At 39.5% G+C, this 23166-nt stretch overlaps 1 protein-coding gene across 1 annotated transcript; it reads left to right on the top strand.

Moving 5' to 3' along the window:
- Positions 1-10045: 10045 nt before the first annotated feature.
- Positions 10046-22299, top strand: ZC3H15 (zinc finger CCCH-type containing 15). Its single transcript, XM_032218919.1, has 10 exons — positions 10046-10286; positions 15643-15744; positions 15916-16027; positions 16124-16276; positions 17062-17153; positions 18255-18437; positions 19025-19171; positions 19296-19397; positions 19645-19771; positions 20933-22299. The coding sequence occupies exons 1-10, from the start codon at positions 10206-10208 to the stop codon at positions 21124-21126; spliced, it is 1293 nt and encodes a 430-aa protein (XP_032074810.1). The 5' UTR covers positions 10046-10205; the 3' UTR covers positions 21127-22299.
- Positions 22300-23166: the final 867 nt, after the last annotated feature.

Raw genomic sequence — 23166 nt, 5'->3', positions numbered from 1 at the left:
AAAAAAACCCTTCCATTCATTTCTGCTTCAAGATCACTGGGGAAAAATAAATGGCTCAACAGTGGTAAATGACTCTAATATGGAACCATCTATTATCTGCAGAGTTCCAATCTAGATATTGGGAAGAAGGGAACAACATATGCTTTAAATGTGCTAAAGTGAGCTTAAAGATTGGCCCATGGCCAACTTCAATTAGTTTGAGCAATAACTCAAATGGGTAACTGTCATTCTTCATCATCTTCCTAAACATTTGTTACATAGTTAATCAAATGCCACACACTGTGCTGATTCATATAAAATTCTAATATAATTCAAGAACCTATCTATGAACTAATAAATCACAGCCCCAAATTCAAGGTTAAAAAAAATTCCAGGGCTTGCAATTATCTATCTATCTATCTATCTATCTATCTATCTATCTATCTATCTATCTATCTATCTATCTATCATCTATCTTCTATCTATCTATCTATCATCTATCTTCTATCTACCTATCACCTACCTATTTTTTTGGAAATACTATAGTGATCTTAGAAATATACCGTACACTCTTGCCCTGGCCATTTTTCTTTTGTCCCAATAGTTACACATTTTCTTTAAATTCCAGTATGATAATCTTGGATTCCTAAGCAATATATTCCATTAAAGATGTCTTAACAATATCATAAGACACAAAAGATTAAAGGGGTGGGGATGTAAATAAACAAAAAAAGCTGTGAGAATGAAAAAAATAAAAAAGAAACTGAGGGAAAGTGAATTGATAAATGCCCACTAAAATAACATGTATAAGAACCAAGATGTGTTGAATACTAGCGCGGGAAATACAAGCGCGGGGAAAAGGACTCCCCTTCTGATTGGTTCCCGGGCGGAGCCGGTTCAATCCTCGCCCCGATTGGTCGAGCTAATCGACGCCCCATTGGCTCCTCGTTCAAACCCGGGGGTATAAATGTTTGGCGCGAACCACGCCAAGTTGAATCGTAGTCACTCTGTTTTTAATAAAGGTTGCTGTTGCATACCCGCTTGTCGCGTCCCTTTCCCTTCGCTCCAAGATGCAAAACTGGCGACGAGGATGGGATACCGATTTCCGCGACCACGGAGTAGAACAAGCCAGCTGCCACCGCGTCTGAATCAGCACGAACGTTACCTCAGGCTGAGAACTCCGGCAGCGAACGCAAAATTTTCTCCGCCCTCTTCCTCCCCCCTCTCTGGCTCCACACCACGATGGCATCAGCGCTTCCTCCTTTCGCGCCATTCGGATCCGCCGGAGAATCATGGGACGGCTTCATGGAGCGTTTCGAGTGCTACTTAATCGCATCGAGGAACCAGGCACAGACCAACGAGGAGAAATGCAGTTTCTTCTTGTCTTGCTGTGAGCCTTCCATGTTCGCCTCTGCGAGAGCCCTGGCCGCCCCGAGGCCAGCCTACAAACTCGGGTGGGACGAGCTGATGTCCAGGCTGAGGAACCACTACGCTCCCTCACCCTCTCTGATCGCACGCCGTTTCACCTTCCGCCGCCGAGTGCAGAAGCCCAACGAATCCATCAGCCAGTTTCTAGAGGCTTTGCGCACCGTGGCCGCCCAGTGCGATTTTGCAGACCTGGAGGAGAACCTCGTAGAGCAGTTTGTATGCGGGGTCCGCGACGCGCATTTGCGCAGCCGCATGCTCCGGAACCACAAAATCACCTTGGTGCAAGCCGTGGAGACCGCGCGAGCAGCGGAGCTCTCCGAACAATCCACGGCCGACATCGAACGCCTCCAGCTGAAAACCCCCCCGCAAACCGCCGCGGGACCTTCCACCCAGACGAACCTCGTCGACGACCTCTCTCCTGCTGAAGACGAGGAGGAGGAAACCGTCGGACAAATGAGGACGCAGCCGAAGCGGAGGCCACACCAGCAACCACCGACGCCAGCTCAGCCAGCCTCAAACGCACCTTGCCGCGGATGCGGCGGCCGCCACAGCCGCACATCCTGCCCGTTCCGTTCTGCCGTCTGCCGCCGCTGCCGAGGAGAAGGACACCTCGCCAGGGTTTGCCGGGCTCTCGTGCCAGCCCCATCGTTCATGCAGCCCAGCGACCAGCGCCAGGCACCGCAACGCCGCCAACAGCCACGTCCTGCGAGGCGAGCTGAGGACTGCCACTCAACCTACCAGCCCTCCAGCGCCGACTGCGTGGTCCACCAGGCTTCCCGCGTTCCCCCCGGCGATCGCAAAATCAGCACCGCCGTCCGTCTCGAAGGTCAGCTTTGTCGAATGGAGGTAGACTCCGGGTCTTCCCGTTCTCTCCTATCTTGGGCCCTGTTTTCCCGCCTTTGTCCCGGGGTTCCCCAGAGCAAATTGCGCCCCGTCGGGGTCTCCCTCCTAGACTACCAGGGAAAGGGGATTCCCACGGCAGGAATATTCCACATCCGAGTGGAATACGGAGACTTTAAGGGGAAACTCCCAGTTCTAATAGTCAGGAACGATCTGCCCGCTCTCCTTGGGTTGGATTGGTTTCCCGCCTTGGGCCTCACCATAGAGGGGGTGCACAGGGTAGTTCCCCTCACCGTAGATAGCGTTCTAGACGAGTTCGCAGATGTGTTCGATGGGAAATTGGGCTGTTATAAGGGCACCCCCATTTCCCTCTGCCTCGATCCCCAGGTCGCTCCCATTAGGCTGAAGGCACGCAGGGTCCCCTTCGCATTGAGAGCAAAGGTAGACGCTGAACTTGATAAGCTTATAGAGCAAGGGGTAATCGAGCCCGTAGATCACGCCCGTTGGGAAACCCCCATAGTCCTCCCGGTCAAACCCGACGGATCGGTGAGAATATGTGCCGACTATAAGTCGACCATCAATTTGGCCCTGCAGGCAAATCCATATCCGGTCCCCGTAGTGCAACACCTACTCCACTCCTTAGGGCAAGGCCGCATTTTCGCCAAGCTAGATATGGCACAGGCCTACCAGCAGCTTCCTGTAGACGACGATGCGGCTACAGCCCAGACCATCGTCACCCATCGCGGGGCCTTCCGTTGCCGCCGCCTCCAATTCGGCGTTTCGGTTGCCCCGGGGATGTTTCAGAGCCTCATGGAGCGGTTGCTCCACGGGCTCCCAGGCGTCGTCCCCTACTTCGACGACGTCCTGGTCGCAGCCCCCAGCCACTCGGAACTCCTGAAAATACTGCGGGAGGTTCTCACACGTTTTAGGGAGGCAGGACTGAAACTAAAGCGCAGCAAATGCGAAATTGCTGTTCCCAAAGTAGAATTCTTGGGTTTCCTCATTGATGCCCAAGGCATCCACCCCACTCCTTCCAAAGTTGCCGCCATCAAAAACGCACCTGTACCCACCTCGAGGGCGGAATTGCAGGCGTTCCTGGGGCTTTTAAATTTCTACGCCCCGTTTATTCCCCACAAGGCGTCGCTAGCTGAGCCGCTACACCGACTGCTTGACCGGTCAGCGGCCTGGCAATGGGGTAGCCGTGAAGCGCACGTGTTCGCGGCTATAAAAGACATGGAAAGATAACAGCGTTCTGTTAGCCATGTTGGCCCTAGGATCATGGAAGTATCTTTGGACAATGCCTGCTCCCTTGATTAAGAAACAGAGATTACCACTGCCCAATAAAGCTGGACAGGGAAAATCTTTACCTTCACATTAACTTTATCATATCATAAAAACCATGCCATTCAAAACTCAGGTCGTTCCCTTCTAGTTCTAAATTTCTCTTATTGGTCAAGAATTCCCCATTCTTTCATTCAAACCAAACAGCAAGCTTCAGAGTACAATTTAAAATTGGGTAATGTTAATCCTCCTTTTTTGTTTGTATCCTGAAGAATTTTATATTTAACTTTTGCTTTTTTTCTTGCCGTATAAATCTAGATACATCTTTTGCCATTGTTTAAAAAGTTTGTCATTTGTAAAAACAGATATTGCTTAAAACAAGAATCAGTCTAGATAGCACAACCATTATACTGCAGAAAATCTCCCCAACAATGATAATTTTATCTTTTCCCATCTTAGAACATACTTCTTAATTCAATTGCAAACCTTTACATATTTATTTTGAAATAACATACACTTCTTATTACATTTAAACTATGTAAAATTACATTTTAATATGCAGATATTTTGAGCCAGTTTGGTGTAGGGGTTAAGGCATCAGACTAGAAATCAGAAAATCTAGTCCCATCTTAAGTACAAAGTGGGTGGATAGTCTTGGGCCAGTCACTTATTCTCAACTCTAGGAAGGAGGCAATGGCAAAAAAATCTTGTGAAGATAATTGCAGAGACTTGTATCTGAGCATTAAAGACAAGTGAGCAACAAGCCAAATAAGATATTTTATTATTTTTTAAATCTGAAAGCAATTTTGAACAATTGCTTTTTTGTTGTTGTTGTTCTTCCATATATTTTTATATCTGCAATTTTTTTTGTTCTTGTCCATTAACATCTATATTTCTTCTATAGGGCTTTTCAAAATTAAAACCAAATCATCTGCAAATGGCCTTAGGTTACATACTTTTTAAAAATCTTCACCCCAGGAATTATCTCATCCTGTCTTACATCTCTATTCAAAATGTTAAGAGCTAGGATGAATAACAATAGTGAAAGTGGGCATTGTCCCTTTGTATATATCAGTGGTCCCCAACCCTCGGTCCGCGGACCGGTGCCGGGCCGTGGAGTACCTGGCACCGGGCCGCGCAGCGGCCGGGGGCCATGATCGGCAGCGGCCGGGGGCCATGATCGCTGCAGCGGCTGGGGGACATGATCGCTGCAGCGCAAAGGCTCCTGGGCCGTGCGCAAAAGCTCCTGGGCCATGCGCAAAGGCTCCAGGGAAGAGAGCCCCGCGCAGGTACACAATCAATGTGTCATCGCGAACAACGCCCCCCCACCCCTGCGCGCACTCAGCGGGCCACGGTAAAATTATCAAAGGCTGACTGGTCCGCAGCGATAAAAAGGTTGGGGACCACTAGTATATATCACTAAATTCTATCAATTCCCCAAGGACTCTAATATTTCTCAATAAATGAAATATCTTTTTCCATTCAACCTACTTAAGCTTCAGTTAAAGTATTTCAGAATTGGTGTATTCTTTGGTTTTTGAAATAAAAAGAAATAAAATTAAGTTCTGAGATATTGTGTTGCTACTGGGAACAGATGTCGACTGCCATCTGCTGCTAACTTTGAAAACTTCTACATGTCTATCCAGCTCCAATAAGGTTTTTTCAGCCTAATAAAATGCAGGATGGAGTATCAATCAATGCAGGATTATTATATGATGTCAGATTTCAGGTGGAAGGTAGGCTGAATATTCTATCATTACCACTGCCATGGTGAACATTAGGACATCTAAAAGACATATTTCATGCTTATGTGTACATAATCATTCATTTCATACAAAAAGTAAAGTCTGTCTCAAGTCAAGCTCAATTCCTGGTAGCTTCAAGCTGTTGCATGAGTCTCTCTTATGGGTATTTCTTTTTTATTATTCTTCTCTTCAAAATTAACGTATGTATGCACGAACATAGAATGAATTCTATCTCAAAAAGTCCATTCTCAGCCTGGGAATTACTATTCAAATTATCTATCATTCAAATAGGGAAGTTGTGTAACCTGCTTCCGTAGGTTTAGTTGGCTTGCAAGCAGAAACTACAGGAATTATCATTCAGGAATTCAAAGCTATGTTTAGAATGTGACATAATTGAAGAAATGGTGCTGAATTTTTTTTTGTGGGGGGGGAGTAGGAGGATAGTCTAAAAGGCATGCAGAATCTCATACAAATGCACTAACATTCAGAATCTTTAGAATGTCAGAGTCCTATCTCAGAGGGCTTTCCCGATGGGAATTTCCTCATGTCTACTTTTACTTATACAGTGGTACCTTGGTACTCAATTTGAAACTCATCAAATTTGGTACGCAATGCATTTTGACACACACACACAAATTGTCCTGTATTCATTGTTTGCTTGGTACGCAAAACCTGGCTGTTCCGACAGGCCTGGGGCTAAAGAGCTTTTGCCCCCCCTCCTCGAATGGTATGGCTGTTGTGTATTTTTAAATTGTGTATTGTTATGTTCGTCTTTTTATCCCCTGTCTGTACCCCCTTCCCTCTTGAATTGTGAGCCGCCCTGAGTCCCCTTCGGGGAAAAGGGCGGCATATAAATGTAATAAATCCAATCCAATCCAATCCACAAGGTAGAATTTGTTGCTGTCAACTGCCTTGTGACTCATTACGTTATTCCTTATGGGTAAAATTTGTTTAATACTCATTATTTTTAGTACTCATCCCACCTTCCGAAAACAATTAATGATGAGAACCAACCTACCATTGTATTCCATTTTTAAAAATATTTTATATTGTCTTATTTTTAAAAAAAATCATGGATGTTTTACCTGAACTTCTTAAGTAATAATTTTAGTTGCACCAAAATAAGGTTTAATAAACAAATACACACCATCCTAACTTAGAAGAGCTACTTCTTCCATGGCTCCTGCTCTCTGGAATATCTTCCTACTTGAGGTGAGGCCTGTTGGTCAACAGGAAGGGTATTAAAACCTGTCTCTGCACGTGCATGGAAGCGCCAAAAGCTTAAAGCACAGGTAAAGAGCACGAGAGGGCAGGTGGGCCCTCCAGAGCACCGTACCGGAACGGTACCCAGTGCTCCAGGCAGGATCCGGCACACCCATACCGGGGCATACCGCCTGCAACTCACCACTGTGTAGTTTGCATCTTATTCTGATTCCAGAATCTTAAATAACATTTTTGAATAAGGAAGAACAACTGTGTCAATATACATCTCTCTAATTTTTTTCCTTAAAAAAAGAGATCAATTAAATACAGAGATGGCGCTGGGGGGGGGGGGAAGACAAGACAAACACGGTACTATTTCAAAGAAAAGTATTTATTTAAATGTATTGTGGGAAGTTATCATCCAGCCCTCTCCCAGAAAAATGAAATATCCTAGGAAATATTGAAAAGGCAGAATTTCTCTGGATATGAAAAGAAAGAAACATGTTTTAAAAGACAAAATAGTTGCCTGTAGCCTCCTGCCCATCCCCACTGTTAATGGGCCATTAAGAAGGCCAAGCTAGTCCCTTTTACATAATAAAGACTTCTTCACTGCAGCCCCAGGGGGGATGGGAGTAAAGGCATGATAATATTGGCCCTTTACTCAACTGACCACATGGCATCTGAGAACTCAACCAAATCTGGATTCAAACACAGCCCAGAGAGTTGCCCCTGCATGGCCCCATGGGAGTCTGACAACCAATCAGAATACATTTCTTACACAGGAACAGGAAACAGAGAGGTGGGACTGAACAGGTTATAAAAAGCCTAGCAAGCCCCTCCTTCAGTCCTTCTCTTCTTCTCCACCAACATTGAAGCATGTGATCACCTTTTCTGTTCAGGACTCAAGTCATGTGGTCCTGTCCAACAATAAACCATCTTTCCAAGCAGCCTCCATGTCTCCAGTGTCTTTTTCCCCACTTGGAGCCAAATCCAGAAGGACATTTCTTTCATCAGTATAAACTGACATTTAAACACCATTATAGTTCTGGTTAGCATACAAAACAATTAAAATAAAACAATTTAGATGAAGTACAAAAAAAGAACCAATACTTTACAGTTCAGATAACCTACGAGGTGGGGGTCTGTCTCCTATTCTAGCCCAAAGCCTGAGAAGAGCCAGGTCTTAAGGACTCGGCCAAATAAAGTCAAGTTGGAGTATATAAATCTCTGGAGGAATCTCATTCCAGCTGACACCAGTAAAATCCATTTTCTCAATTCCATCAGGCTACCATTGCCCAAATGATGGGCCCCCGAGCCCAGGGATGAAAATCAGCAGGTTCTGACAGGTTCTGGAGAACTGGTAATGGATATTTTGAGTAGTTCGGAGAACCAGTAAATACCACCTCTGGCTGGCCCCTGAGTGGGATGGGAAAGGAGATTTTGCAGTATCCTTCCTCTGGCATACCCATCAAGCCAAGCCCACAGAACCAGTAGTAAAAAAAAATGAATTTCACCACTGCCAGAGCCTGACAGATTGCTTAGCATGAGCAGAAACTATAGAAGGCAGGCAAGTGTTAGCCAAGCCCTAATACTCATTATATTTACTGAAGCCCACAGGAATTGGGTTCTTGTATCATTAAACAATCTTTGTTGCTTGCTGCAGTTAGTTTTTGACAGAAAGCCAAACCTGCTCCTACATCAGTTTTACTAAGCAAAAATGGGAAACAAATAATGAGTCAAGAGCAGAGTTCAAAATTTGTAGAGGCAAAATATCCTCCCACTGGCATAAATAGCTTGTCTGAATTCCAAAATCAGAAGTAATCTGAAATACAAATGGGATGAGAAATCAAATCGTTTACAGCTCAATCGAGTTTTTGAGTTTATCTTTGAAAACCAACCAAATCACACTACACCTGGCCAATATTCTTGTTCTTTAGGTTGCTGCGATCTTGACAGAGATGTTTACAAAGAGGTTCACGAAGCCTCTGGTGTAATATAGGCATATATCTGTTTGGCTGCCTCCCATATACATAATGATATATGGATGGAAAGGATGATACGGTAGACACGTTAATAAGGTTTTATGGATGAATTTCAAAAAGCTAGGCAAATTCGAGCCTAACTAGGATTTACTTTAACCTTAAACTGTCTATTGACCTTACCCCATTCCTAAGAGGTCTGTAAGGGACATGCATAAGTGCACCATCATGCCCACCGTCCCTGTCCTACTGTCCCCATTTATTCGTACCCATTTCATCCAGACTCATATTTATTCTTATACCTATTGTAGGAAGTTATCACTCAGCCCTCTCCCAGAAAAAATGAAATATCCTAGGAAATATTGAAAAGGCAGAATATTTCTCTGGATGTGAAAAGGAAGGAACATGTTTTAAAAGACAGAATAGCTGCCTGCAGCTTCCTGCCCATCCCCTTCTGTCAATGAGCCATTAAAGCCTGAGCTAGTCGACTTTACATAATAAAGAGTTCTCCCCTTCAGGTCCAGGGGGATGGGATTAAGGCATGATAATATTGGCCCTTTACCCAACTCACCACATGGTATCTGAGAACTCAACCAAACCTGGATTCAAAACGCAGTCTAGAGAGTTGCCCCTGCATGGCCCCATGGGAGTCTGACAACCAATCAGAATACAAGATCAAGATCAAAGGCCAGAGAGGGCATAAAACTAGGGTCTCAGCTTCTCTTCCTCCCTTCCCTTCTCCACCAACATTGAAGCATGTGATCACCTTTTCTGTTCAGGGCTCAAGCCATGTGGTCCTGTCCACCATTAAAACCATCTTTCCAAGCAGCCTCCGTGTCTCCAGTGTCTTTTTCCCCACTTGGAGCGGAACACAGAAGGACATTTCTTCCAACACTTGTAAACGATTGACAAATTTAATAAATAAATAAATAAAAATAAATGTCATGGGCACAAAAAAATAGTCATCAGAGATGTTCCCGGTTAGAGTGAGAAGTTTTTTTAAAAAAAAAATCCAGAAAACACCAATAAAGGAGACTATTTGTGGCTCAGGGTTGAGATGAGGGGGTCCCCTCATGAGCTTGGTGGGTTTTTTGCAGACGTTTCATTACCCAAACTGCGTAACATCATCAGCGCTGATGTTATTACCTAGTTTGGTAATAAAACGTCAGCAAAAAAAAAAAAAAAAACAAGCAAGCTGAGAGAGGGGGGGGGGAGACAGAGAGAGAGAGAGGACCTCTCAATCCAGAAGGCAATAGCAGATTCCCTTCCGCGGGCCCAACTAGGAATATCGTAGGTATAGAGACGGACTTGAAAAGGAAGGCGTGGATTCGGCACGCGTCGCCCTTTCAATCTCGCCCTAATCCCGCCTCCCGCCCTCTATTCCCTCCCCACCAGACTTCGCAATCAGAAGAAAGAACTCGGTGACGTAATACACAAAGAGCTACCCTCGCGAAATGCATTGTGGGCGTTATTCAATGAATACATTCGCCGGGGCTGCGGTGCGCCGCCGCCGCCTCCACTTTGCGCAGCCGCACTTCCGTCTTGCGTTTCCGCCGCTTTTCTTCACTTGGCGGCCTGTCGCAAAACTGGGGCATTTCTTCCGGCCGGGCTCCCTCCTCCACGCTCGTTTCGTCACTCGCTCGTCGGTCGCCCCCTCCGCTTCTCCCTTGCCGTTAAGTCAAAGCGAGCGGCTGCTTTTCCCTCGGGGCCTTTTTTTTTTCCTCCCTCCCTCTCCCCCCCCCGCCCCGAAATGCCCCCGAAGAAACCGGCCCCGGCAGCGGCAGCGGGGAATAAAAAAGCGGATCAGAAGAAGAAGGAGAAGATAATTGAGGTGAGTCCCTCGGGCCCCTTCACCGTGGGAGGCTTCCCGCGTGGCTCCCGGTTGTTTCTCCCTGCCTGCCTGCCTGTGGCAAAGGAGCATTGGCGGGGAAAAGGGAAACGGACTTATCCTCTCCCTGACAAGCCAGTTTGCCGCCTGGAGGGGTATAAATGGAGGGCGGTTGGGGCCCGACGGGCCTTGGCTCCTCCTTGGGTTTAGATCACTTTTAGTAGAGGGAGAAATGTGTAGAGGAAGTCGCCCCCTTTCTTGTGAGTGTTTCCCCTTCCTTAGGGACCCCTGGGGGGGGGGGGAGAAAGAGTTTACTTACAGCCATAATTGAGCCCAGAATGTATATTGTGAAGTGAGAAATTTTGTTAAGTGAGTTTTTCCCCATTTTACGACTTTTCTTGCCACTGAATAGATGCAGATAAGAATTTAACATGGCTAAAATACAAATAGAAATGTTTTGCATGCGACATTAATGCATGGTATTCTTGGTCCCTGCCACAGCAGATGAACTTACGACCTCAGTTGAGCCCAGAATGTATGTTGCTACAGTGAGAAATTTGTTAAGTGAGGCTTGTCCTGTTTTACGAATTTTCTTGTCACAGTTGTTAAGCGAATCACTGCAGTTAAGTTACTAACACGGGGTGTTAAAGTGGATCTGGCTTCCCCATTGAGTTTGATTATCAGAAGGGTGCAAAAGGGAATCACATAACTCTGGGACACTGCAACCATCATAACTATGAGTCAGTTGCCAAGCATCTGAGTTTTGATCACATAACTGTGAGGATAGTGCAATCGTGAAAAATGGTCATAAGTCACTTTTTTCAATGCTGTTGTAACTTTGAAAGGTCACTAAACAAGCTGCTGTAAGTCGAGAACTACCTGTTGACTAGGCATCAAGACTTTTGTGGGTCCTGTTAAGATTTTAAAAGCATATGTAGGTAACTTTAAGCAACAGTATATTTAGAGAAATGCAACTGGCTATATGTTACTCGCTAAAGAAACTTTTAGAGACCTTGTTTTTTTATCTCAGTCTTAGTTTGAAGCCTGGGATGATGATGAAAAAAAAATAGATGTAAAGAAGCCAAGGCATCTGTTCACCTTTGTAACTGATGCTGGAATTAATTTTGGACTGTATAAAAATGTTCCTAATTGTAGGTAGCTTTCTCAGAATCATTCTATATCCCGCTACTATTATGGATTTATTACCCACTTATGTTTTGTTTTAGATACTAAAAAGAATGACGTTTATGGGAATAATTTAATCCTTATAATGGCAGTCCTGTGTGGTTTCTCAGTGTAACTGAGAAAGATAAGGAATGGTGCAAAGTCACCCAGTGAACTTTGTGAGTGAATATTTGAGCCAAGGCTTCGCTGGTTCTCCATATTGGCTGGCTGAAATTATAGAGATTTATGAAAAGAGCTGGTTCACAAGCCCCAGAGAATCCTTTCATAGAAGTTAAAAATTGAAAAAGATTTTTTAAATTTTTTTTTACATGCCTAGGCTAAAAAATTCAACTCTGTTAATAGGAAGAATTATTGAGCACAGCTGGAGTGCTGCTACAAACACATGGATGTAATTTCAAGGAATTAACACCATCAATTAAAGTATCGTGCTTAAAGTTCTGTTTTGTACCTATATACAACATAATGCACATTGGGGTTGGTTATAATTAAACCTATATGGAGTAACAGTTTTCCTTCCATGAATAGATTTGTACTGTGGAGGTTCATGGGATTCTTTGTCAGGGTCAATGCAATTTATTTCTGTGAAGTAATTTGCATTGGCTTTATAAATAGTTGGGACCAATGCTGCAGGATACAGCATGCACTAAAACAACTTTTCCTGGAAGATATTTGGCAAGTGCCTAAGGGGCTCCAGGCCTTATGGCTCTGTTGCTCAGTGCACAGAGTTCCACTCAGACCACCTCAACCCAGAAACACTTTGGTGAGTGGTGAAGAAAGAAGAATCTTATCTCAGTCTTCTCCTGTAGAACCTTGTGCTGGAGCACTTTGCCTTGAAGGGGCTGCAGAGCAGCTTCGAGGGAAATATTGCCTAAATCTTTGAAACAAGACATCTTTTTAAAGCTTTGGACGGCCTTTATATAACAATTGCATGAAGCCAAATTTATTTTGAACTATTGTATGATTTACACTGATAATTTATGATGTTGTGAGAGGGAATAATGTATTGGGCCTCTAAAAAGTTTTAGTGGTGCAACAGCTCAGATGATATGTCATCTTAAATCTCGGGGTAAAACTGATAGGACTGGATTTTGTGCAAAGACAAATTCTGTTAATATTTCCTGCAATAGTAATCAAGGATATCAGTGTTCATCCACAAGACTAATATTCTATTATAGTTTACCAAAATGAATACAGTAATAAATATTTTTAGACTTGAGGTTATTAATATAGGGCAGCGATGGCGAACCTTTTTTGGCTCGCGTGCCATAAGTGGGGGGAGCTCAGGGGGGTCATCTGCAGGCGTGCTGCACCCATAATGCAATGTGTGACACCCCCCAGTGTGTATGCATGCACTACAGGCGCGACACCCCCCATTTTTGCATGCTTTTTTTGCCCTCCCCAGGCTACAGAGACTTTATAGGAGCATGCGAAGGGTGAAAACAGCCTCCCCCCCCCCCCCCCGGAAGCCCTCTGGAGGCTTCAGGGACCTTCAGGAGGCTTCCCTGAAGCCTCCGGAGCAGTCAAAACGACCCTGGGAGCAAACAGGAAGTCCGTTCCTGAACTTCCGGTTTGCCCGTAGGGCCAGGTTTTTTGCGCTCCGGAGGTTCAGAGAAGCTTATAGGCCTTGGGGGTGGGAGGCTCTTTTTGCCCTCCTCAGGTCCTTATAAAGCCTCTGGAGCCTGGGGAGGGCGAAAAATGGCTTTAAAAAAGGGTGAACTCAGCTGGCCAGCATGCGCGCTGGCCAGCTGACAGAGCAGTGCCTCGTGTGCCCCAACAAATGGCTTCGTGTGCCACCTGTGGCACGCGTACCATTGGTACGCCATCACTAATATAGGGTATTAAAACAACCTGTGGACTTGGTTATATTATTATATAGAGCTGTGTAAGTGAATGATACTTAATAAAATATCTCACAAGTCCATTTTTCAAAGAATTTAAAATTAAATTGGAAACAGTGAAACTACAGAGGAAAAGAATGGAAGGCATGGGAAGAATATAGGATTATTTCAATTATGTATACTTTGTTTCAGCTTAAGTAAGGTTCGAAAGAGACTAGTTTTAATGGGCTCAAGAAAGAAAAGGTTAGCTGTGACTATTACCTCTTAAGAGAGTAGTAGAAGAAGGGTAATACTGTGAAAAGGAACAAAACATCGGAAGAAAGTGGTTTGATTCTGTGATATTTAAAATCTTAAGCAGTGTAAGGCTTTACGTCAGTTGGCATACTCAGGCTTTCTTGGAATAACTCAACACACTATTGCAGTTTTTTAGATATTATAAAAAACACTCTTGAATCACTTTATATCTGAACAAAATAATTTCCTACTTTGATGATGGCAGTGCTAGACATGAAAGAAATGATCACGCTACTAATTTGTTAAAACTGATGTACAATTTCAGATTAATTTGCTAGGGAGAAAGTGTTCCTCTTGCTTAAATTTTAATCATTCTCCAGTAAAGTCTAAGGTATCATTTTTGCTCCTGTCGCTCTTGTTAATTTCTTTATAAGGTATTATACAAAATATTTGCAAAATTTATAAACTTCAGAATAAGGCAAAGATAAAGTAATAATTAGACCACACAGTGCTATGGATATAATATTAATTGAACTCATTTTTAAAAAAGTTAGGGATTTATCTTACTATCTTCTAACAGGGTTTGAGAAGTTTGAATATCTTGCTAAAAATAGAAATTGATAACTTGATTGTTGTTGCCAAAGAAAGGTTAGAGACAGTTTCAAGATTTGTGGAATCATTTGGAGTGAAAAATACGTTAACCTATAAAAATGTGGGATTTAACTGGTTGAACTGTAACACTGTAGCAGAGAAAAACCAAAGAGGTATTCAGATCTATATTAAGGCTGTTTGCATATTATGTTATATGAAGGGAAATAAAAATGCTTAAAAGCTTCCACCTTAATTATGTTCAAATAAATCATTGTAGTGGATCATCTACTTTAATAGCCTGATATTGTTGTTGATAGAATTTTAGGGTATATGCACAGTTCTATTTCATTTTTCTTTTTAGCTTTCTTTGTATGCAGAATATTTTGCTTCAGTTTTATTGTCACCTAGGCATGTTTATTACAATCCTGAGTCTGCAGGGCTTTGAGAAATTAAAAACTTTCAGTTATTTTAATGACCAATTTTAAATATCCAAATTTTATTTATGACCAAAGACCAAACACAATAGCCAACTGTATTTATATGGATACAACCACCAGACAGTGTGTCTGGGAAGAAAATGTATGTATGTATGTATATATGTATATATGTATATATGTATTTGTATGTATGTATGTATATATGTATGTATCTATGTCTTTGGTTATTTGGGTTTTCTCCCACGTAAAATTGGAAGTGTCTTGGCGACGTTTCGATGAAGTCTCATTCGTCATCTTCAGGCTTGTTTGCTCGGCTTGGTGCTTCCAGGAGCAATGTGAGATCTCAGCGGTTTCTTCCCTTTAACTGCCAGTGGGGGTTTGAGCCGGTTGGGTGGGAGCTTGGCTGTGTTCTGATTGGGTGGAGGTGTGTTCTGATTAAAGTTAAAAGGTTAAAAGTTAAAAGGAAGAAACAGCTGAGATCTCACATTGCTCCTGGAAACACCAAGTCGAGCAAACAAGCCTGAAGATGACAAATGAGACTTCGTTGAAACGTCGCCAAGATACTTCAAATTTTACGCGGGAGAAAACCCGAATAACCAAAGACCTACATACTAACTCCCGTGAAAACCTCAGTGTGTGTGTGTATGTGTGTGTGTGTATATATATATATAATATATAATATATAATATATAATATATAATATTATATATATATATATATATATATATATATATATATATATATATATATATATATATTTATATATATATATATATATATATATATATATATATATATATATATATATATATATATATATATATATATATATATATATATTGCAAGAAATTGGACTGATGGATAAGGAAGAAATAAGTTTTGATTGGCATTTCTCATTAAAAAATGCTGTTTTATTAATCAAGTGGACGTACTCTTGAATGTTAATTGTATTCTAACAAAACAAAAATGGTTTTAGTTAGAGTTCTTACTAGGGATAAATTTCAAAAACTGGATTGCTTTACATAAATTTTGTAAAATGTAATGCTAATACTCATGCAAATATTTCAAATTTAGGATAAAACATTTGGCTTAAAGAACAAGAAAGGAGCAAAACAACAAAAGTTTATCAAGGCAGTGACCCACCAAGTTAAATTTGGTCAACAAAACCCACGTCAGGTAAGTAAATATTTACTAGGCTTTCTTCTTTTCCCTTTGCACATATCGTGATTGGATTGCTTCTTTATTATATCTATAGTTATAGCCATATGGCTATGGGTAGTATAATTATATACTAAATTAAATATTCAACCATTACTTATGTATATTAATGATGATATGCTTTACTAGGCTGCTCAAGTAGATGGTGACAAAAAATTAAAGAAAGATGATAAGAAGAAAGAATTACAAGAACTAAATGAGCTTTTCAAACCTGTAGTTGCAGCTCAAAAAATAAGTAAAGGTAATTTTCTTAATAAATTACATTTTTTTAGTGTGCACTTCAGGTTTGTTTGTTAAATGTGAAAAAAATACAGTAAACAATGTGTAAAATTTACAGGAGCAGATCCAAAATCAGTAGTCTGTGCCTTCTTCAAGCAAGGGCAGTGCACAAAAGGAGACAAGTGCAAATTCTCTCATGACTTGTCTTTAGAGAGAAAGTGCGAAAAGAGAAGTGTCTACATTGATGCACGAGATGAGGAGCTTGAAAAAGGTAGGTTATTTCTGAAAAACAGTTCTATAAGTTAATATAAATAATATTTATTGGGGTAGATATTTTCTTAGATGCAGCTTTGTAAGTAGCTGTGAGATCTGTTTTCTACCATTTTAACAAGGTATTTCTTGGTTACCTGTCATTTCAGGACAATAATAATAAAAATTATAAATAATTATTTAAAACCCAACTCATCATGCTTTCCATAAAGGCTTCCATAATAACAGAAACAGTGTAGTAGCATTGTAAGTGCATCTTATTAAGCATGGGATAGTGCTTTTTGTTTACTATAAGGAGATATAAGGAGATCAAACATATTGGATTTTTGTTTTACTCAGACACAGTTCAGTGCTATAACTAAATCTAGACAAATATTTTGACTTTTACAGTTTCATGCATAGTGCATGAAAGTGCAGATTTGCAATTTGTCTCAATGAAAAATTCCAAGTCTTTATCAACCAACTAGGAAAGGGGATTGGGTGACATTACCTGAATGCATAGTTCATTAATATAATGCTAAATCATATTCAGTCTAAAATGCCAGCATGAATATTTGCTAAGGTATTCAAATCAAATATTTACTATGTTTTATAACATTGCTCCATTGTATGAACTAATTGATACCTAAAGTTTAATATTTCCTTTTGTTCATCTTATATCCTAAATATTCATAAGCATACCGATGAAATCTTTCTCTTTGACTGGGCATGTAATGGAGAGGTTGTTAATGGTGATTAAGGTGCTTTCTTAAAACATTTCGTGAAACATTTTGCTCTTCTGTCTAGACACAATGGATAACTGGGATGAAAAAAAGCTGGAAGAGGTAGTGAACAAGAAGCATGGGGAAGCTGAAAAGAAAAAACCTAAAACACAAATCGTATGTATTTTTGATTCATAATTAAAGAACTTGTACTAGTTTCTTTAGAGTTACATATTATTTCATTGTGTATTCTCTCCATCTAGAAGAGAAAGTTGCTGATAAAATGAACTGAAATACTCACTGTGTGCTATGGAAGGCTAGTGTAATAATAGCGGAAGGTTTTCAAAACTTCCACGATTCAAAAGTATAGCTTGTTTTAGCCTGGACAAATTAACTTCAGTAATAGCATATGATCATAATACAATGCAAGGAAATATGGACTCCATAGAATAACAACTATCTCAGGCATATAATTATTTTGCCATAGATTATTTAATGTTTTCTGGGTGTAATTCCAACTTTGTTTTTACTACTTCTATTTTATTTTAGACATGAAAGGCATGAAGGTGGGCTTGAGATTTATGTAGAGAAAACAAATCCTATTTCAAGGAATGATACATGTGTCAGTATAAAGGAATAATTTTGGAAATATAGGTACTGTATAAACTACCTTTTCCCAATCATAAAGAGCGACTTCAGATATAATCAGGATTATATAGTTACTAAGTAACTATGATAATGCTAATATGAATAGAGAATGAGATAACAAATGTAGTAATATCATCTGAAGGGATTGGTGTCAAATACATAATAAGAGCATTTTAACTAAAACAATTACATAGCAATAGCAGTTAGACTTATATACCGCTTCATAGGGCTTTCAGCCCTCTCTAAGCGGTTTACAGAGTCAGCATATTGCCCCCAACAACAATCTGGGTCCTCATTTTACCCACCTCGGAAGGATGGAAGGCTGAGTCAACCCTGAGCCGGTGAGATTTGAACAGCCGAACTGCAGAACTGCTACTTCAGTCAGCTGAAGTAGCCTGCAGTGCTGCATTTAACCACTGCGCCACCTCGGCTCCTACATCTTGGGGGGGAAATGAATGTGGGCACTTCATTCTGTGCAAATAAATCAAATATTGCCATATTACATTCTCAAGCTGCTTTAATATTGCTCCAGGCGAATTCATATGTTTGCATTTTGTCCCCAGGAAATAGAAGCATTCTTTTGTGGATATAAAATATAAAACAAAGTTTGATGCTAAATTTTTAATGCAGGTGTGCAAGTATTTCCTTGATGCTATTGAAAGCAATAAATACGGCTGGTTTTGGGTCTGTCCTGGTGGAGGTGACAATTGTATGTACCGCCATGCACTTCCCCCTGGTTTTGTGCTGAAAAAGGACAAAAAGAAAGAAGAAAAAGAAGAAGAAATTTCTTTAGAAGATCTAATAGAAAAAGAGGTAATACAGCCACTTGCCCTGAAATAGAGGGGAAGGAATGCAGTTATTTGGACAATGAAAGTATCCCATTAATTGAGTATAGCTGACAATGTTAAATTTAAAGATATTATTAACTTACAGTAACTTTTTAATTATTGGGAAAGTTTTATAGCGCTACAGTATTCTATTAGCTTACTTTAAAAAATTAAGCTTTTTAATTTCTGCAACATTAGACATGAAAATAAATGCTAGTATTTGCCCCAGGGGGCACCCATTTATCTTAACTGGATATCTTTATGATAATAAATTTGTCATTGGATAGTAATAATATGAAATTAATATAGGTGGAGGGTTTTTTAACCTTAATTTTAATTTATACTTTATATTTCCAAGTCCTTGTAGATTCTGGAACCCACAATTTAAAAACATGGTCTGGACTTTGGTTCCAAATAAGCTAGAAATTCAAGGGGTTTACACCATATATACTCACAGACCATCTCTCTGAAAAGATTTGTGATGCATTTAGATTTTAATGTATTAGAGAGAGAGAAAGGAGAAAAAAGGAAGTCTTTTAAGATCCCACTCAGTGTTCATTTTTTATCTTGCAGCGTTCTCTCTTAGGATCAAATGTTACTAAAATTACTTTAGAGTCTTTTCTTGCATGGAAGAAAAGAAAAAGACAAGAAAAAATTGATAAGGCTGAGCAAGATATGGAAAGAAGGAAAGCAGATTTTAAAGCTGGTAAAGCATTGGTGGTATGTTGTTCTTTTTTATATAGCAAAATTAAGCCATAGTATTATTAATGCACGTTATTTTGAAATCCATCTGTCTGTAATTGTTACATATCTGCTTAATGTTGGTCCTTTTCTCCATGGCTAGATCAGCGGGCGTGAAGTGTTTGAGTTCCGTCCAGAACTGGTTGATGCAGATGATGAAGAAGCAGATGATACCCATTATATTCAAGGGGCAGAAGAAGATGAGGTAAAGCAGCTTCAAGAGCAATATGTATATGTGAAAAAAAAGCCCTCCACAATTCAAGCATCCTGTAGTTAAATGCACATGCTAAATTCCTCCATTACTACTTGTTTTAAGGTTGTAGTCCAGTGCACAGGCAATTGAACATCAACATTATTAAATACAGGGATAATTAATTTTGATATTTTTTTTTGCTAGAAGAAACACTAATTAGAAAGCCTAATTATGGGAAACCATGTTTCTTCTACTTCAGGTTGATGAACTTGTCCGTGTAAATGATATCGACTTGAATCCTTATGTTCCAAAAGATGTGGATGAGACTGGAATTACTGTAGCTAGTCTGGAACGATTTAGCACATATGCTTCCACTGAGAAAGATGGTAAGGCATTTAAGAACCTGTTTTATGCTAATGGGGAAGATGTTGGTAATTTTTAGATTCTGAATATTATTCTATATTTAATAGTGAATCCCAAAATATGATTCCTATTGCATCTGTAATTTGTTTTGATAATTGAGTTCTTTAAACAGAATACTTTGTAAATACTAATAATCCTATAAAATATTATTTAAATTACATGTGTAGTCTCCCAACTGTTCGACTAAAAATAAAAAATAGTATTTGAAATGACAGAAAATAAAACATAGGTTAACTAACAAAGTTATATTTAACAGCTATCTGCAACTCATTTGAGAGAGAAAATAGTGCTTTCAGTAATAAATTAGATAGCATTACTTGCAGAATAAAAGAGACTGGAGATGGCTTGGTCTCTCTAGATTTCAATCTTAGACACCAATTAAATGGCATTATTTTAAAATAAAGAACTGGAATTGAAATACGCAATCCTATTTAAGAACATATGCATGGGAAAATATAAATACAAGGGTTTTTTTCCCCAAAATTACAAAATGTTTCTTAAGTTATCCCGTATAACATAAAAATGTGTGCAAAAACATGATAAAGTTATTTCCAAGTGGAAGAGTCAAAACCTCTTCTTGAAAATAAAGCTAAAGTCCTAAATCTGCCTGCTCAGAAGGAACGTTTTGCAACTTTTGAAATACATACATTTGTCTAGGAGATCAACTCGTAGACTCCTGATTTCTGAAAAGTTTATTTCTAAGTATAATACTTCAATAGTTTTACTTCATAATTTCTTAGCTTTGATATATTTTTCAGGTACATCAGTCTTTAATGATATTAAATATGATTGATGTGTAAATAGAGACAAGTTTGTGTGATCAAGCAACTGACCTAGAAACTGAGACCTTGTGTTCAAATCCCGCCTTACACACACAGCCAGTTTAGGGACATTGAGCCAGTCACAATCTCTTAGCCTAGGAAGCAAATAAGGCAAAACCATTGCCGAAATTTAGCCAAGGAAATTGCAGGGACTACTTTGGGCAGTGGTCAGAGGTTAACAGGGACTGAAAGACAGACACAGACAGACAGACAGACACACACACACACACACACACAAATTATAATAATTTTAAATTTAAATTTAATTTTAAGAATTTTAAATAAGAATATTTTATTTTTCAGACAACAAGTTAAGTGAAGCATCAGGGGGTGGACTTGAAAATGGAGAGCAAAGTGATTTAGATCCTGACAGTGACATGGAAGGCAACCCAGAAAATGGTGTAATTGATGCTGTACCTGTTGATGAAAATCTATTTACTGGCGAGGACTTGGAAGAACTAGAAGAAGAATTAAACACACTTGATTTAGAAGAATGAACAAGCAAATCAAACATTGTCTTCATCTGGTTTATCTAAATTTCTTAAATGGGGTGTTCTTGGTTCCTCATGTGATTCTGGAAAGAACATTAAAGCAGAAATATTTCACCATTTTTTTTCTGATTCAGTCTTAACCAGTTTCATAATAAACTCTTCATGTAATACACTGAGAAGATTCCTTTAATATACAGGGATATTGTAATGAAATCTCAAAAGTAGAAGACTAGCTAATTTTCCACAGAATATGAAGTTGAATGTTGCTGTCGGGTCCTTGAGGAGATCAAAGCACAACTGCATCTAAGTTAAGTGTGCTTGAATGATTGAAGTTTATGATACATATATATGTATATTATATATATTGTATAATGGTAACAGATCGAAATGGCTGTTCTCTGTGTTGAAATTGATCAGAATTTTAAAGCAAACATGCTCACGATGGAGACTCATAAAGGGACACTCTAGTATGGGGCTCTGTTTTCCATATTAAACATAACTGACAAAAGTGTAAAATAAAGGCTATATGATTGAAAATATTGGTCCCAGTATACATGCATGTTTTGCAGGCAACAGTAGACTTGAACAAAAGCAGTTTTATAGATGGATGCAGTTTATGCTGTAAACTCGAGGTAGTGATACTGAATGCAAATGCATATCCCTTCCTTTTGTCGATCTAAAAACCAAACCAAATATCCAGAATGAGCCGTGATTTCCACAACTTTATTCTTGTATCAATATCTACTGTAAATTTTGTGTTAGTTTAGATTTCTGCTTTGAGTCACCTGTCTTAGAGGAGGAATCAAACATTCTTTATTATCTAGAAGTAAAGTAAAAACAAGTTGCACATAATTGAAACATGAATTACTGTATTACAATGGCATTTTACATAAAATGTATGAGCCAGGTGGATTAATGTTAAATATTTGCTTTGCATTTTGTTTTATGACATTCAGAAGCTATCCTAACATTTTATTGCAAAGCAATGGTGTAAGAAGGGCTGTCTGACTGTTGTGAACTTTGATGTGTCTTAGAAGTCGGGCTTTTGTATTCATTTCAAAAGTGACTTTTGTGTCTAGCTTGAAATCAACAGCTTATGTACAAATTCAAAAACTTATTATTTGGAAAGAGGATTATGAACACTGGGAATTAAAAGTAATTTCACTGCTTGATCTAGCTGGGAAAAGGCAACTCCTTGCCCCAAATCCAGAGAAATGTGTACTATCTTTTTTGTTGTAAGTTGATATTTGACTGTAAAAGAGAAGGTTGTAGACTAGTAAATGAAATCTTCCTGGAATTCTATTGGCTTCCTACTGGATTAAGGAAGGAAACAAAGCTGATATAATGTATAGTGAAATGGCTCTTCAAGATTGCCATTATTTTTATACTTCGTGTATAAATTATATAAATGCAAATCCAGTTTCTTCTTTGTCAGTCCTTTTCTCCCTCCAGCCCCTTTTAAGATTATTCCTCTTGGGTTTTTTGCCTTAATTTCCCAAATCTGCAGAGACTTTTGGACCTAAGCTTACATTTATTTTTTTAAGTACCACAACATATCATAGCATACCTGTTTGCAAAGGGAATATTAATGTAATTGGACATCTTCATATTTTTTCTTTAAAAAAAGTTTGGAAGAATCTTCACAACAAAAATAAATATCCAATAAGCCTATTAATGTTATTTATAGAAAATGAATTATGATGGCTCTATTTATTTTTCATTATTGTTCTTTTTTACTACATCAAACAAACTATAATGAAATATAAATACATTGATTTTTTTTCTGAAAGTGATTTAATTTTTTGACTAATAGATGAAGCTATGCATTTTTTTCAGTAATCTAAATATTCAGCTCTGTTTCTGCATATAGTAACTTATTAAGAAGCAGGTTTTCATAAATTACTAAACTGTGATTGCATCTAAAATTCTCATCTGTGATTTTGGAAGGAGTATATCAAAATTGGTAAATCACAGTATCTTGCTAAATTTGATAATGTCCTAAATCTGAAAATAAGTTCTTGAGGATAAGAATTTAGGATAAGAGAA

The sequence above is a fragment of the Thamnophis elegans genome, chromosome 1 (assembly GCF_009769535.1).
Source record: "Thamnophis elegans isolate rThaEle1 chromosome 1, rThaEle1.pri, whole genome shotgun sequence".
In the NCBI taxonomy this organism is placed as follows: domain Eukaryota; kingdom Metazoa; phylum Chordata; class Lepidosauria; order Squamata; family Colubridae; genus Thamnophis; species Thamnophis elegans.
Note: the sequence above shows the minus strand (reverse complement) of the source record. Positions and strands in the feature narration are given on the sequence as shown.

Coding starts and splice junctions, on each gene's coding strand:
- ZC3H15 (XM_032218919.1), top strand. CDS start 10,206: ATGCCCCCGAAGAAACCGGCCCCGGCAGCGGCAGCGGGGAATAAAAAA. Junction 16,277..17,061: donor AGATGAGGAGCTTGAAAAAG/GTAGGTTATTTC, acceptor TCTTCTGTCTAG/ACACAATGGATAACTGGGAT. Junction 18,438..19,024: donor AAGATCTAATAGAAAAAGAG/GTAATACAGCCA, acceptor TTTATCTTGCAG/CGTTCTCTCTTAGGATCAAA.